The 13600-nt window shown below is 43.7% G+C and overlaps 1 protein-coding gene across 1 annotated transcript; it reads right to left on the bottom strand.

Annotated features, from left to right (window-relative positions):
- Positions 1 to 4779: 4779 nt before the first annotated feature.
- LOC124014453 (L-rhamnose-binding lectin CSL1) lies at positions 4780 to 13232 on the bottom strand. The gene is made up of 11 exons (XM_046329442.1): positions 13132 to 13232; positions 12397 to 12508; positions 10760 to 10875; positions 8379 to 8420; positions 8151 to 8286; positions 7409 to 7518; positions 6424 to 6468; positions 6188 to 6317; positions 5956 to 6062; positions 5019 to 5077; positions 4780 to 4916 (listed from the first exon to the last, which is right to left on the bottom strand). Exons 1-10 carry the CDS (start codon positions 13184 to 13186, stop codon positions 5064 to 5066), a joined length of 867 nt encoding a protein of 288 aa, XP_046185398.1. The 5' UTR covers positions 13187 to 13232; the 3' UTR covers positions 4780 to 4916; positions 5019 to 5063.
- Positions 13233 to 13600: the final 368 nt, after the last annotated feature.

Raw genomic sequence — 13600 nt, 5'->3', positions numbered from 1 at the left:
TCTCAACTGGCCTACCTGGTTAAATAAAGGTGAAATAAAAAATATATTTAAAAAATTAAGTGTTCACACTGAGAAATTTTACAACATGTCACAATCAAATCAAATCAAATTGTATTTGCCACATGCGCCGAATACAACAGATGTAAACCATACAGTGAAATTCTTACTTACAAGCCCTTTTTCAACAATGTAATTTTAAGAAAAATACCCCCAAAAAACAAGAAATATAAGTAACAAATAATTAAGATCAGCAGTAAATAACAATAGTGAGGCTATATACAGGGGGTACCGGTACAGAGTCAATGTGGAGGTTATATACAGGGGTACCGGTACAGAGTCAATGTGGAGGTTATATACAGGGGTATCGGTACAGAGTCAATGTGGAGACTATATACAGGAGGTAAATGTAAATGTAAATGTACCGGTACAGAGTCAATGTGGAGGCTATATACAGGGTTTACCGGTACAGAGTCAATGTGGAGACTATATACAGGGGGTACCGGTACAGAGTCAATGTGGAGGCTATATACAGGTGGTACCGGTAGAGAGTCAATGTGGAGACTATATACAGGGTGTACCGGTACAGAGTCAATGTGGAGACTATATACAGGAGGTACCGGTACAGAGTCAATGTGCGGTGGACCGGTTAGTCAAGGTAATTGAGGTAATATATACATGTAGGTAGAGTTATTAAAGTGACTTATGCATAGATAATAACAGAGAGTAGCAGGGGGTATAAGCCTCTTGAACCTAGACTTGGCGCTCCGGTACCACTTTGCGGTAGCAAAGACAACAGTCTATGACCATTTTTAGGGCCTTCCTTTGACACTGCCTGGTTGTAACTGACAGTTAGACTTACAGGTTACGTCGTTGTCTTTTGTTTGAATTTTTACGTGTCCGCTGTGCGGGAGAAATGATAATGCAAGCGGAACTACGTAGCTAATACTGTTGTAACGGGGATCCTTATTGCAGCAACACACATTTGGAGGGAAGGCAATCCTGCGTTAACTAAGTTTTCATGTCATCGGGTGTAGTTCATAAAGGTTGAAGGGTGTATGTTAGGATGAAGTGTGAATTCATGCCAGGAATAACAAGTGTGAAGTTTGATTTCCTCCCTTCTGTAATAAGCAGCCAATGAGGTATTTTTTCCTTTATTCATGTGTTTAATCTGAACCCGTTATAGCTCCAGTTAAACTGTTTATGCATGTAAGCACTTCAGAGTTATACCAAGCTAATAAGTCACTCGTAAGATAAGGAGGTTGTAAGAGTGTGCTTAACTGTATTTTTCATTTACCTTATAGTTCTCACGGAAGGTGATAATTCTGACTAAAACTACAGAATAAAACCGCCAGTTAAAATCAAGGAACGGTTGTGCTCGTGGTTACAGAAGGGAGCTACACTGGTATAGAGGTCCTTGAAGGCAGGAAGCTTGGCCCCAGTGATGTACTGGGCCGTTCGCACTACACTCTGTAGTGCCTTGCGGTCGGAGGTCAGGCAGTTGCCATATCAGGCAGTGATGCAACTATACTCTCGATGGTGCAACCATACTCTCGATGGTGAGAGGACGCATGCCCAATCTTTTTAGTCTCCTGAGGAGGAATAGGTTTTGTCGTGCCCTTTTCACAGCTGTCTTGGTATGCTTGGACCATGTTAGTTTGTTGGTGATGTGGACACCAAGGAACTTGAAGCTCTCAACCTGCTCCACTACAGCCCCATCCATGAGAATGGGGGCCTGCTCGGTCCTCCTTTTCCTGTAGTCCACAATCATCTCCTTAGTCTTGATCAAGTTGAGGGCGAGGTTGTCCTGACACCACACTGCCAGGTCTCTGACCTCCTCCCTTTATGCTGTCTCATCACTGTTGGTGATCAGGCCTACCACTGTTGTGTCATCTGCAAACTTAATGTTGGTGTTGGAGTCGTGCCTGGCCGTGCAGTCATGAGTGAACAGGGAATACAGGAGGGGACGGAGAACACAATCTGAACGTCTGGGAACATTTTCACGTTAGGAATATTTTTTACACATTAGTTAGGATGTTTTAATTTTTGATAGAGTGTTTCCAAATATATATTTTGTGATTTTTCTTTCATAATTTCTAATTCCATGTATTAGCTACATTTGTATAATGTCAAGTAAAATGTAACGTGTCAGTTAAGAATGTGTTTCTCGTAAAAAAATGTAAAAATATATTACATTTTTTACAACGGTTTTATTTTTCAGTAATGTTGTGGTAGTGCTACTGTTTTTCCTGCATTATGTCAACATAACATGTAGCAAATACTTCAGAATTTTTACACTTAATAAGTTTAAACTTACACTTAAAAAGTCACATTTTTTTTATTGTCGATTAGTAATTATGTACACTGTGCCAGTATGATATTGTAAATGACAAAAAAAGGAATAAAAAACAAAATGGCGTCATAAACAAATGCACTTGTTTCATTGACCGAGACAGTGGTTAGAGGCAGATGCTTGGAATTTAGCGTGGTAGAAAGTGGCTTTAGCAGCAGAGACAGAGGAGGAAAATGTAGAGAGGAGGGAGTGAAAGGATGCCAGGTCCGCAGGGAGGCGAGTTTTCCTCCATTTCCGCTCGGCTGCCCGGAGCCCTGTTCTGTGAGCTCGCAATGAGTCATCGAGCCACGGAGCGGGAGGGGAGGACCGAGCCGGCCTGGAGGATAGGGGACATAGAGAGTCAAGGGATGCAGAGAGGGAGGAGAGGAGGGTTGAGGAGGCAGAATCAGGAGATAGGTGGGAGAAGGTTTGAGCGGAGGGAAGAGATGATAGGATGGAAGAGGAGAGAGTAGCGGGGAAGAGAGAGCGAAGGTTGGGACGGCGCGATACCATCCGAGTAGGGGCAGTGTGGGAGGTGTTGGATGAGAGCGAGAGGGAAAAGGATACAAGGCAGTGGTCGGAGACTTGGAGGGGAGTTGCAATGAGGTTAGTGGAAGAACAGCATCTAGTAAAGATGAGGTCGAGCGTATTGCCTGCCTTGTGAGTAGGGGGGGAAGGTGAGAGGGTGAGGTCAAAAGAGGAGAGGAGTGGAAGGAGGCAGAGAGGAATGAGTCAAAGGTAGACGTGGGGAGGTTAAAGTCGCCCGGAACTGTGAGAGGTGAGCCGTCCTCAGGAAAGGAGCTTATCAAGGCATCAAGCTCATTGATGAACTCTCAGAGGGAACCTGGAGGGCGATAAATGATAAGGATGTTAAGCTTGAAAGGGCTGGTAACTGTGACAGCATGGAATTCAAAGGAGGCGATAGACAGACGGGTAAGGGGAGAAAGAGAGAATGACCACTTGGGAGAGATGAGGATCCCGGTGCCACCACCCCGCTGACCAGAAGCTCTCGGGGTGTGCGAGAACACGTGGGCGGACGAAGAGAGAGCAGTAGGAGTAGCAGTGTTGTCTGTGGTGATCCATGTTTCCGTCAGTGCCAAGAAGTCGAGGGACTGAGGGAGGCATAGGCTGAGATGAACTCTGCCTTGTTGGCCGCAGATCGGCAGTTCCAGAGGCTACCGGAGACCTGGAACTCCACGTGGGTCGTGCGCGCTGGGACCACCAAATTAGGGTGGCCGTGGCCACGCGGTGTGGAAAAAGAAAGAAGAAAAAGTAATTCCGCTGCCTAAGAATAGGAAAGCCCCCTTTACTGGCTCAAATAGCCGACCTATCAATCTTTACTAAGGACATGCCACTGGCTTCGAGTAAAGCCAGCCAGTCTATGTATGTGGATGACTCAACACTATACACGTCAGCTACTACAGTGACTGAAATGACTGCAACACCTAACAAAGAGCTGCAGTTAGTTTCAGAGTGGGTGGCAAGGATTAAATGAATCCTAAATATTTAAAATCATTCACTAAACCTCAACTAAATCTTGTACTAAATAATGTGGAAATTGAGCAAGTTGAGGTGACTAAACTGCTTGTAATAACCCTGGATTGTAAACTGTCATGGTCAAAACATATTGATACAACAGTAGCTAAGATGGGGAGAAGTCTGTCCATAATAAAGTGCTGCTCTACTTTAACAGCACTAACAACAAGGCCGGTCCTAAAGGCTCTAGTTTTGTTGCAGGATGAACCAAACTTGTGGAGATCTACAATTTTTTTTCTGAGGTCTTGGCTGATTTCTTTTGATTTTCCCATGATGTCAAGAAAAGAGGCACTGCGTTTGAAGGTAGGCCTTGAATTACATCCACAAGTACACCTCCAATTGACTCAAATTATGTCAATTAGCCTATCAGAAGCTTCTAAAGCCATGACATCATTTTCTGGAACTTTCCAAGCTGTTTAAAGGCACAGTCAACTTAGTTTATTTAAACTTCTGACCCACTGGATTTGTGATACAGTGAATTATAAGTGAAATAATCTGTCTATAAACAATTGTGGGAACAATTACTTGTGTCGTGCACAAATTAGTGGAGTGGTTGAAAAACAAGTTTTAATGAATCCAACCTAAGTGTATGTAGACTTCGGACTTCAACTGTACATAAATATAGATATATATTTGCTAATCACACCTTTTTCGTATCTAAGGCCATAATCTCTCCCAGAGCATTGAAATGTGTAATACCAATGCAAAGTTTAATAATACCAATTGAAGTGTGTAATACCAATGTCCATTCTGTGTAAATAGCCTTCCAGGCGAGAGTCAGGCACTACTGACATAGTGAAACGGTAAGAAAAACGTTTTTCTGTCTCAGAAGAAAACGTCAATTTCTCAGCTGCCTCGCGTTCATTTTATTTCAATTGTAACATCTTTTGACATCCAAATCAATAACATAGGTAGGGTTGTGTTCTCTAAAAACACTGGTCTGAAAATGAGCTGGCTACACATTAACCTTCAGTCACTAGTTTGCACATTGATTTATTGATTTATTGATTGGTTTATTAATTGATTTATCAGGCATCCAGTCGAAGTTCTTCTGTTGAATGAAATAAACAAATAAAAAGATCCAGTCATGCGTTTATCACATCAATTAATATGGGTTCATATGTAGACCAGCAGTAGAGTAGACAGGACTCACCGATGGAGGCGGACAGGAAGTGGCAGCAGCCGAGCCAGGCCATCATTACACTGTAGGGGCTGAGGTAGGTTACAGTCAGAGGGTGTGTCCCCATAGTCTACAGTGTCTTCCTCTCTACTATCTCCATAGTCTACAGTGTCTTCCTCTCAATTATATCCATAGTCTACAGTGTCTTCCTCTCTACTATCTCCATAGTCTACAGTGGCTTCCTCTCTACTATCTCCATAGTCTACAGTGTCTTCCTGTCTACTATCTCTTTAGTCTACAGTGTATTCCTCTCTACTCTCTCCATAGTCTACAGTGGCTTCCTCTCTATTACCTCCATATTCTAGAGTGGCTTCATCACCTCTCCTACATTTCAATCGTCTACAAAGCCTTCCTCTCTACGCCTCCTCTCTTTCATCTCCTCCATCCTCTTCTTCCTCTCCTCCATCCTCTTCTCTGCATCATGTTAACAGTACAGTAGCTCCCTCTCCTCTCTATCATCTCATTAGTCTACAGTAGCTTCCTCTCCATCATCTCAATAGTCTACAGTAGCTTCCTCTCCTCTCTATCATCTCAATAGTCTACAGTAGCTTCTTCATTTCCTCATCTTCTCTCCTTCCTCTTCTTGTTTCATCTCCTCTCCTTATCTCCTCTCCTTCCTATTCTTGTTTCCTCATCTCTCCTCTCCTTCCTATTCTTGTTTCCTCATCTCTCCTCTCCTTCTTATTCTTGTTTCATCTCCCTCTCCTCGTCTCCAGTTCTTCTTCCTCTCCTGGTCTCCTCTCTTTCCTCACATTCCCCTCCTTATCTCCTCCCCTCATCTCCTTCCTCTCCTCCTCTCCTTCCTCTCCATCCTCTTCTCTTTTCTCTCCTCATCTAATCCCCTTCCTCATCTCCTCTCCTTCCCTCATCTCCTTCTTCTGCAATTAGCTGTTAGCTGTTTTGTACTCACAGCCTCTCAGACAGGTGTAGGAAACCTCCAGGTATTTGTAGGTTCCAAAGCAGGGGTCCCCGAAGACCGGATCAAGCCCCACAGTGCACTGACTCTTTCCCTCACACCTGCAGAGTTACACATTTATAACACAATTATAACACACAAGGGGGGATATTTGTAAACCAACTTTCAACACCACTGACATCCCCAAACTAGAGAGGAGAGATGGGGAGATGGATAAAGAAAGTACCATTGTTTGACAACGTCCAGGGTTTTGGGTTGCAGACAGTTCTGGTTGCTGAGCTCGTGTCGTCCAGCAGAACAGGTAGAGCCGTCTCTACGGCCGTAGTTAGCATGAAACACCTTTATCACACCCTTACCTACACACAAACACACACAATAATTGAATTGCACCCTTACCTACACAGGGGTAGGGCTGAGGGGGGTGTTAGGTGAGGGTGTTTGTGGGTGTAATCATGTGCTCACCACAGTCCAGGGAGCTGGTTGAGCCCTCGCAGGTGATACTGGTCTCTGAAAACACAACGCACACACACAACATCAGCCGTGCTGTCGAGACACAACATCAGCCCTGCTGTTGAGACACAACATCAGCCCTGCTGTCGAGACACAGCATCAGCCCTGCTGCTGAGACACAGCATCAGCCCTGCTGTCGAGACACAGCATTAGCCCTGCTGTTGAGACACAACATCAGCCCTGCTGCTGAGACACAACATCAGCCCTGCTGCTGAGACACAACATCAGACCTGCTGTTGAGATAATGGGGGATAAGGAAAAGGATGAAGAGCAAGAAAGAGAGGTGGGAGGAGCAATCAAAGAGAGGTGGGAGGAGGAATGAAAGAGAGGTGGGAGGAGCAATCAAAGAGAGGTAGGAGGACGAATGAAAGAGAGGTGGGAGGAGGAATGAAAGAGAGATGAGAGGAGCAATCAAAGAGAGGTGGGAGGAGCAATCAAAGAGAGGTGGGAGGAGGAATGAAAGAGAGGTGGGAGGAGGAATGAAAGAGAGGTGGGAGGAGCAATCAAAGAGAGGTGGGAGGAGGAATGGAAGAGAGGTGGGAGGAGCAATCAAAGAGAGGTGGGAGGAGCAATCAAAGAGAGGTGGGAGGAGGAATGAAAGAGAGGTGGGAGGAGCAATCAAAGAGAGGTGGGAGGAGGAATGAAAGAGAGGTGGGAGGAGCAATCAAAGAGAGATGGGAAGGAAGGAGTGATTGTGACAACACAGTATGGGGCTCCATTCATGAAAAAGTGTTGACTACTTTGTATCATGCACAAGCACATTTCCATTGAGTAATTGTTCACTTGACACCCCTACACAGGTTGTTGTCCACTGTACAAGTAGAATATAGGTGTCAGACGTGGAATAATGTCAGTGAACAACAACCTGTGCTTGGTATCAAGTGAACGTCAAGCCCATTGGACAGGAGAGGGAGAGCGCCAGAGGGAGAATACTGACTAGCAGGAAGGCAGATGTAGGTGACGTCCAGATATTTGTAGGTTCCGACACAAGGGTCCGAGATTTGATTCACTCTCATGTTCACCTCACACGTCTGCTTCCCGTCACACCTGGAACAACCACAGAGCAACACCCGTAGAACCATGACAAAGCCACTACATAACTCCAACATAACCTGTAAAAACGGATATCTGGAGCTTGTCTGAGCGGTTGGCCTCTGAGCCCTCTGAGCCCTTGTACTTGATGCTGATTTGATCAACAAGCTTTCACAGTCTCACTGCAAAATTAGACGTTTGTCCACATTTCTCCAAACATCAAATTTTGAAGTTGCTTTAAATGTAATGGTAATAGCGTTGCCCCTAGTGGCGACGTGGGTTAAGTTCAGCTTTTAGGGACACAAACAACTAAGATTAACTTCAGGCATTCATTCCGATTGGTTAGATGAAGGTTAAAAACAGAAAAACGACTACCCTGTTAAGTTTTGCTATGTATTAAGACTTGCCTCGATAACTAAATGTGGACGGATGGTGCTGTGGTCTGAACAGCAGCAGTCTGTCATATAGACCTGGGTTCTAGCTCCAGGTACTTGTTTTGTTTGCATCCTAGTGGACGGTTTTGACGGAGCTTCCTGAGGACGTTAAAAAATATCAAATTCCAACTTGAATCTGGAGTGATTTGACTTGGCTCTGCACACTATAGTGTGTGTGTGTGTGGGTGTGCATGCGTGTGTGCGTGTGTGTACCTCTGTGACCAGAGTGCCAGAGTTCCTTCCTGGGAACACTTTGTGTTAGTCAGCTGACTCTGAGGTCGTCCCTGACTACAGGTCTGGCTGTCTAGGCGTCCATACAGTGCTTTCTGGAGAAAGACCACCCCATCTCCTATGAGAGAGAGCAAGAGAAGCGGGAGCATGAGAGACTCACGAGTCAACTCAACTAAGTAACCGATTGGCACACAGAGTGTTGTTTCTTACCACATTCCAAATGCACCACACCCTCACAGGTAGTCACCTTCTCTGTGGACGACAAAAATGTGACTCATACAAACACATCACACATACATCATATTGAGAAAAAGATTCAGCATATTTCTGTGTGTGAGCATGAATGTACAGTTGAAGTCGTAAACATACACTTAGGTTGGAGTCATTAAAACTCGTTTTTTTCAACCACTCCACACATTTCTTGTTAACAAACTATAGTTTTGGCAAGTCAGTTAGGACATCTACTTTGTTCATGACAAGTAATCGTTCCAACAATTGTTTACAGACAGATTATTTCACTTATAATTCACTGTATTCCAATTCCAGTGGGTCAGAAGTTTAATACACTAAGTTGACTGTACCTTTAAACAGCTTGGAAAATTCCAGAAAATGATGCCATTGCTTTAGAAGCTTCTAATTTACATTAGAAGCTAATTTACATCATTTGAGTCAATTGGAGGTGTACCTGTGGATGTATTTCAAGGCCTACCTTCAAACTCAGTGCCTCTTTGCTTGACATCATGGGAAAATCAATAGACATCAGCCAAGACCTCAGAAAACAATTGTAGACCTCCACAAGTCTGGTTCATCCTTGGGAGCAATTTTCAAATTCCTGAAGATACTGCGTTCATCTGTACAAACAATAGTACGCAAGTATAAGCACCATGGGATCACGCAGCCGTCATACCGCTCAGGAAGGATCTCCTAGAGATTAACGTACTTTGGTGTGAAAAGTGCAAATCAATCCCAAAACAACAGCAAAGGACCTTGAGAAGTTGCTGGAGGAAACAGGTACAAAGTATCTATATCCACAGTAAAACAAGTCCTATATCAACATAACCTGAAATGCCGCTCAGTAGGGAAGAAGTCACTGCTCCAAAACCACCATAAAAAAAGTCAGACTACAAATTGCAAACGCACATGGGGACAAAGATCATACTTTTTGGAGAAATGTCCTCTGGTCTGATGAAACAAAAATAGAACTGTTCGGACATAATGACCATCGTTATGTTTGGAGGAAAAGGGGGAGGCTTGCAAGCTGAAGAACACCATCCCAACCGTGAAGCACGGGGGTGGCAGCAACATGTTGTGGGGGTGCTTTGCTGCAGGAGGGACTGGTGCACTTCACAAAATAGATGGCATCATGAGGGATGAAAATTATGTGGATATATTGAAGCAACATCTCAAGACATCAGTCAGGAAGTTAAAGTTTGGTTGCAAATGTGTCTTCCAAATGGACTATGACCCCAAGCATACTTCCAAAGTTGTGGCAAAATGGCTTAAGGACAACAAAGTCAAGGTATTGAAGTGGCCATCACAAAGCCCTGACCTCAATCCTATAGAAAATTTGTTGGCAGAACTGAAAAAGTGTGTGCGAGCAAGGAGGCCTACAAACCTGACTCAGTTACACCAGCTCTGTGTCAGAGTCGTGTGTAGGTGGCAGGGAAGTCAGGCGCAGGAGAGTCAAATGGAGTGTAAATGGAGTCTTTTAATAAATGCCCACTTAACATGCTCCAAACATTAATATGTACATCCATAAATAAACATGGGTACGAGGACCCGTCACGCACCGATACAACATAAAACAACACTTGACATAAAACAATCTCTGACAAAGACATGAGGGGCAACAGAGGGTTAAATACACAACAGGTAATGAATGGGATTGAAAACAGGTGTGTGGGAAGACAAGACAAAACCAATGGAAAATGAAAAATGGATCAATGATGGCTAGAAGACAGGTGACGTCGACCGCCGAACACCGCCCGAACAAGGAGAGGCAACGACTTCGGCAGAAGTCGTGACACTCTGTCAAGAGGAATGGGCCAAAATTCACCCAACCTATTGTGGGAAGCTTGTGGAAGGCTACCCGAAACATTTGAAGTTAAACAATTTAAAGGCAATGATACCAAATACTAATTGAGTGTATGTAAACTTCTGACCCACTGGGAATGTGATGAAAGAAATATTAAAGCTGAAATAAATCATTCTCTCTACTATTATTCTGACATTTCACATTCTTAAAGTAAAGTGGCGATCCTAACTGACCTAAGACAGGGAATTTTTACTTGGATTAAATGTCAGGAATTGTGAAAAACTGAGTTTAAATGTATTTGGCTCAGGTGTATGTAAACTTCCGGCTTCAACTGTATGTGTGTGTGAGTGTGTATGTGTGTGTGTGTGTGTGTGTGTGTGTGTGTGTGTGTGTGTGTGTGTGTGTGTGTGTGTGTGTGTGTGTGTGTGTGTGTGTGTGTGTGTGTGTGTGTGTGTGTGTGTGTGTGTGTGTGTGTGTGCGTGTGGGCGTGTGGGCGTGTGGGCGTGCGTGTGTGCGTGTGTGCGTGTGTGCGTGTGTGTGTGTGTAGGTTACTCACTGCTCTCCAGGCAGCCATAGGTAACGTCCAGGAAGATATTAATCAGGTATGCAGAGTTACAGAGGTCACACACACTGCCGGAGGTCGCCACATCACACTTCTCATTTCCATCACACCTGGATGAGCAGTAGTAATGTCACACACCTAAAACACCACCTTACTTAGGTTTTTTAAAAACATGATGTTATTTCTCTCCATTTCCCCTCTCTGTGCTATCAGTTTTAGGACCACTTTCTTTTTCAAAAAGCAGCTCAGTTTTTATCTGAAGCTGTTCTTGATAAGATTCCCATCTGGCTGGGTATTCAGACCCCTTGACTTTTTCCACATTTTGTTACGCTACGGCCTTATTCTAACGTATTAAATTGTATTTTTTCTTCTTTAATCTACACACTACACTATATACCCCATAATGACAAAGCAAAACAGATTTTTCATATTGTTTCAAATGTATAAGGAGAAAACCCCAGAAATATCACATTTACATAAGTATTCAGACCCTTTACTCAGTACTTTGTTGAAGCACCTTTGACAGTGATTACAGCCTCATATTCTTGGGTATGATGCTACAAGCTTGGCACATCTGTATTTGGGGAGTATCTACAATTCTTCCTGCAGACCTTCTCAAGCTCTGTCAGGTTGGACGGGGAGTGTCGCTGCACAGCTATTTTCAGGTCTCTCCAGAGATGTTCGATCGGGTTCAATTCCAGGCTCTTGCTGGGCCACCCATGGACATTCAGAGACTTGTCCCGAGGCAACTCCTGCATTGTCTTGGCTGTGTGCTTAGAGTCGTTGTCCTGTTGGAAGGTGAACCTTCTCTCCAGCTCTGGAGCAGGTTTTCATCAAGGATCTCCCTGTACTTTGCTACGTTCATCTTTCCCTCGATCCTGGCTACTCTCTCAGTGCTTACCGCTGAAAAGCGTCCCCACAGCATGATGCTGCCACCACCATGCTTCACCATAGGGATGGTGGCAGGTTTCCACCAGACATGACGCTTAGCATTCAGGCCAAAGAGTTCAATCTAGGTTTCATCAGACCAAAGAATGTTGTTTCTCATGGTCTGAGAGTATCTAAACATTATTTTAATATCTCCAAAGCAATTGCCTCTCTATGAACCACTGGCTACTTTTTCTATATCAACACACCTGCTGGTAACTCTGAACTGGTTAGGAAAGCTCATGAGGTCTCCTCAGTATCTGTCAACTAGGTGTGACTCTCATGACTAAAGAGGTTTCATGCATAGCTTTCATTTCTACCCATAAGAGTAGGAGTAAATTGTATCTATTTTCAGCACTTACAACACATTTTCTACTCTGAGACGCTTTGTGGCCTTGGCCCGATTACTGTAAAATTGCTGGAAACATGGCAACAGGACACTGAAGTTGGGAAATAAACAATGTTGTAAGCAGAACATAGCAAACATGCTTGTTATTGACTGAATTTGTGTGCTGTGTGTGTGTGTGTGTGTGTGTGTGTGTGTGTGTGTGTGTGTGTGTGTGTGTGTGTGTGTGTGTGTGTGTGTGTGTGTGTGTGTGTGTGTGTGTGTGTGTGTGTGTGTGTGTGTGTGTGTGTGTGTGTGTGTGTGTGTGTGTGCGTGTGTGTGTGCGTGTGTGTGTGTGAGCATGCGTGTGTTTACAGACCTGTCAGACACACCGTTGAAGGCCTCTGTATCGGAGCAGGCTTTAGGTCTCTCGTTTGATGACAACTCAATAGTGCTGAATTTGACCCCATACACCATGATCACACCGTAATCTACACACACAAATAAGAGTTTAAATATAATAACATAATAATAATAATTATAATTATAGTAAATAAAAACTTCACACTGGAGTTACTTTACCAGAGTTACTTTACCACATTGGAGTTACTTTACCAGAGTTACTTTACTACACTAGAGTTACTTTACCAGAGTTACTTTACCAGAGTTACTTTACTAGAGTTACTTTACCACACTGGAGTTACTTTACCAGAGTTACTTTACTACACTGGAGTTACTTTAGCAGAGTTACTTTACCAGAGTTACTTTACCAGAGTTACTTTACTACACTGGAGTTACTTTAGCAGAGTTACTTTGCCAGAGTTACTTTACCACACTGGAGTTACTTTACCACACTGGAGTTACTTTACCACACTGGAGTTACTTTACCAGAGTTACTTTACTACACTGGAGTTACTTTACCAGAGTTACTTTACCAGAGTTACTTTACCAGAGTTACTTTACTTCACTGGAGTTACTTTAGCAGAGTTACTTTACCAGAGTTACTTTACCGCACTGGAGTTACTTTACCACACTGGAGTTACTTTACCACACTGTAGTTACTTTACCAGAGTTACTTTACCAGAGTTACTTTACCACACTGGAGTTACTTTACCGCACTGGAGGCTGGGATCACCACACGTCAGGAACCTGCGCCGAATCTCTGACATTCCATAACCTGGAACCGGAAAAAAAATGATATTTTTTCACCCTTTTATTCTCTGTCACCTCGATGAGGGTTTTGAGCCTTGATCTACACATACCATCAGCAATCACTGTTAGATGACTAGACTTACCCAGAAAGAGGCTGGCCTGCAGCGCTGGAAGCACAGACAAGAGAATATACTCCTTATAAATGTGTCCTTTTGCTGATAAAAAAAACGACATACACACATAGGAGGAGCAGTGCCACTGGAGCCCGTTAGAGGTTGAGAGGAGAAGAGAGGAAAAGGATGAAAAAACTAAGAGAAATTAGAAGAGTAAGAGACTTACCGGCGATCAAAATTGATTGTCCAAGGAGCATTCTGTCTACTTTATCAGGGATCTCTATAGGAGAGACAGCTTCTGAGTGTCTGAGGGTATTG

Source organism: Oncorhynchus gorbuscha, linkage group LG25 (genome assembly GCF_021184085.1).
Source record: "Oncorhynchus gorbuscha isolate QuinsamMale2020 ecotype Even-year linkage group LG25, OgorEven_v1.0, whole genome shotgun sequence".
NCBI lineage: Eukaryota > Metazoa > Chordata > Actinopteri > Salmoniformes > Salmonidae > Oncorhynchus > Oncorhynchus gorbuscha.
This window is presented reverse-complemented; position numbering and strand designations above follow the sequence as displayed.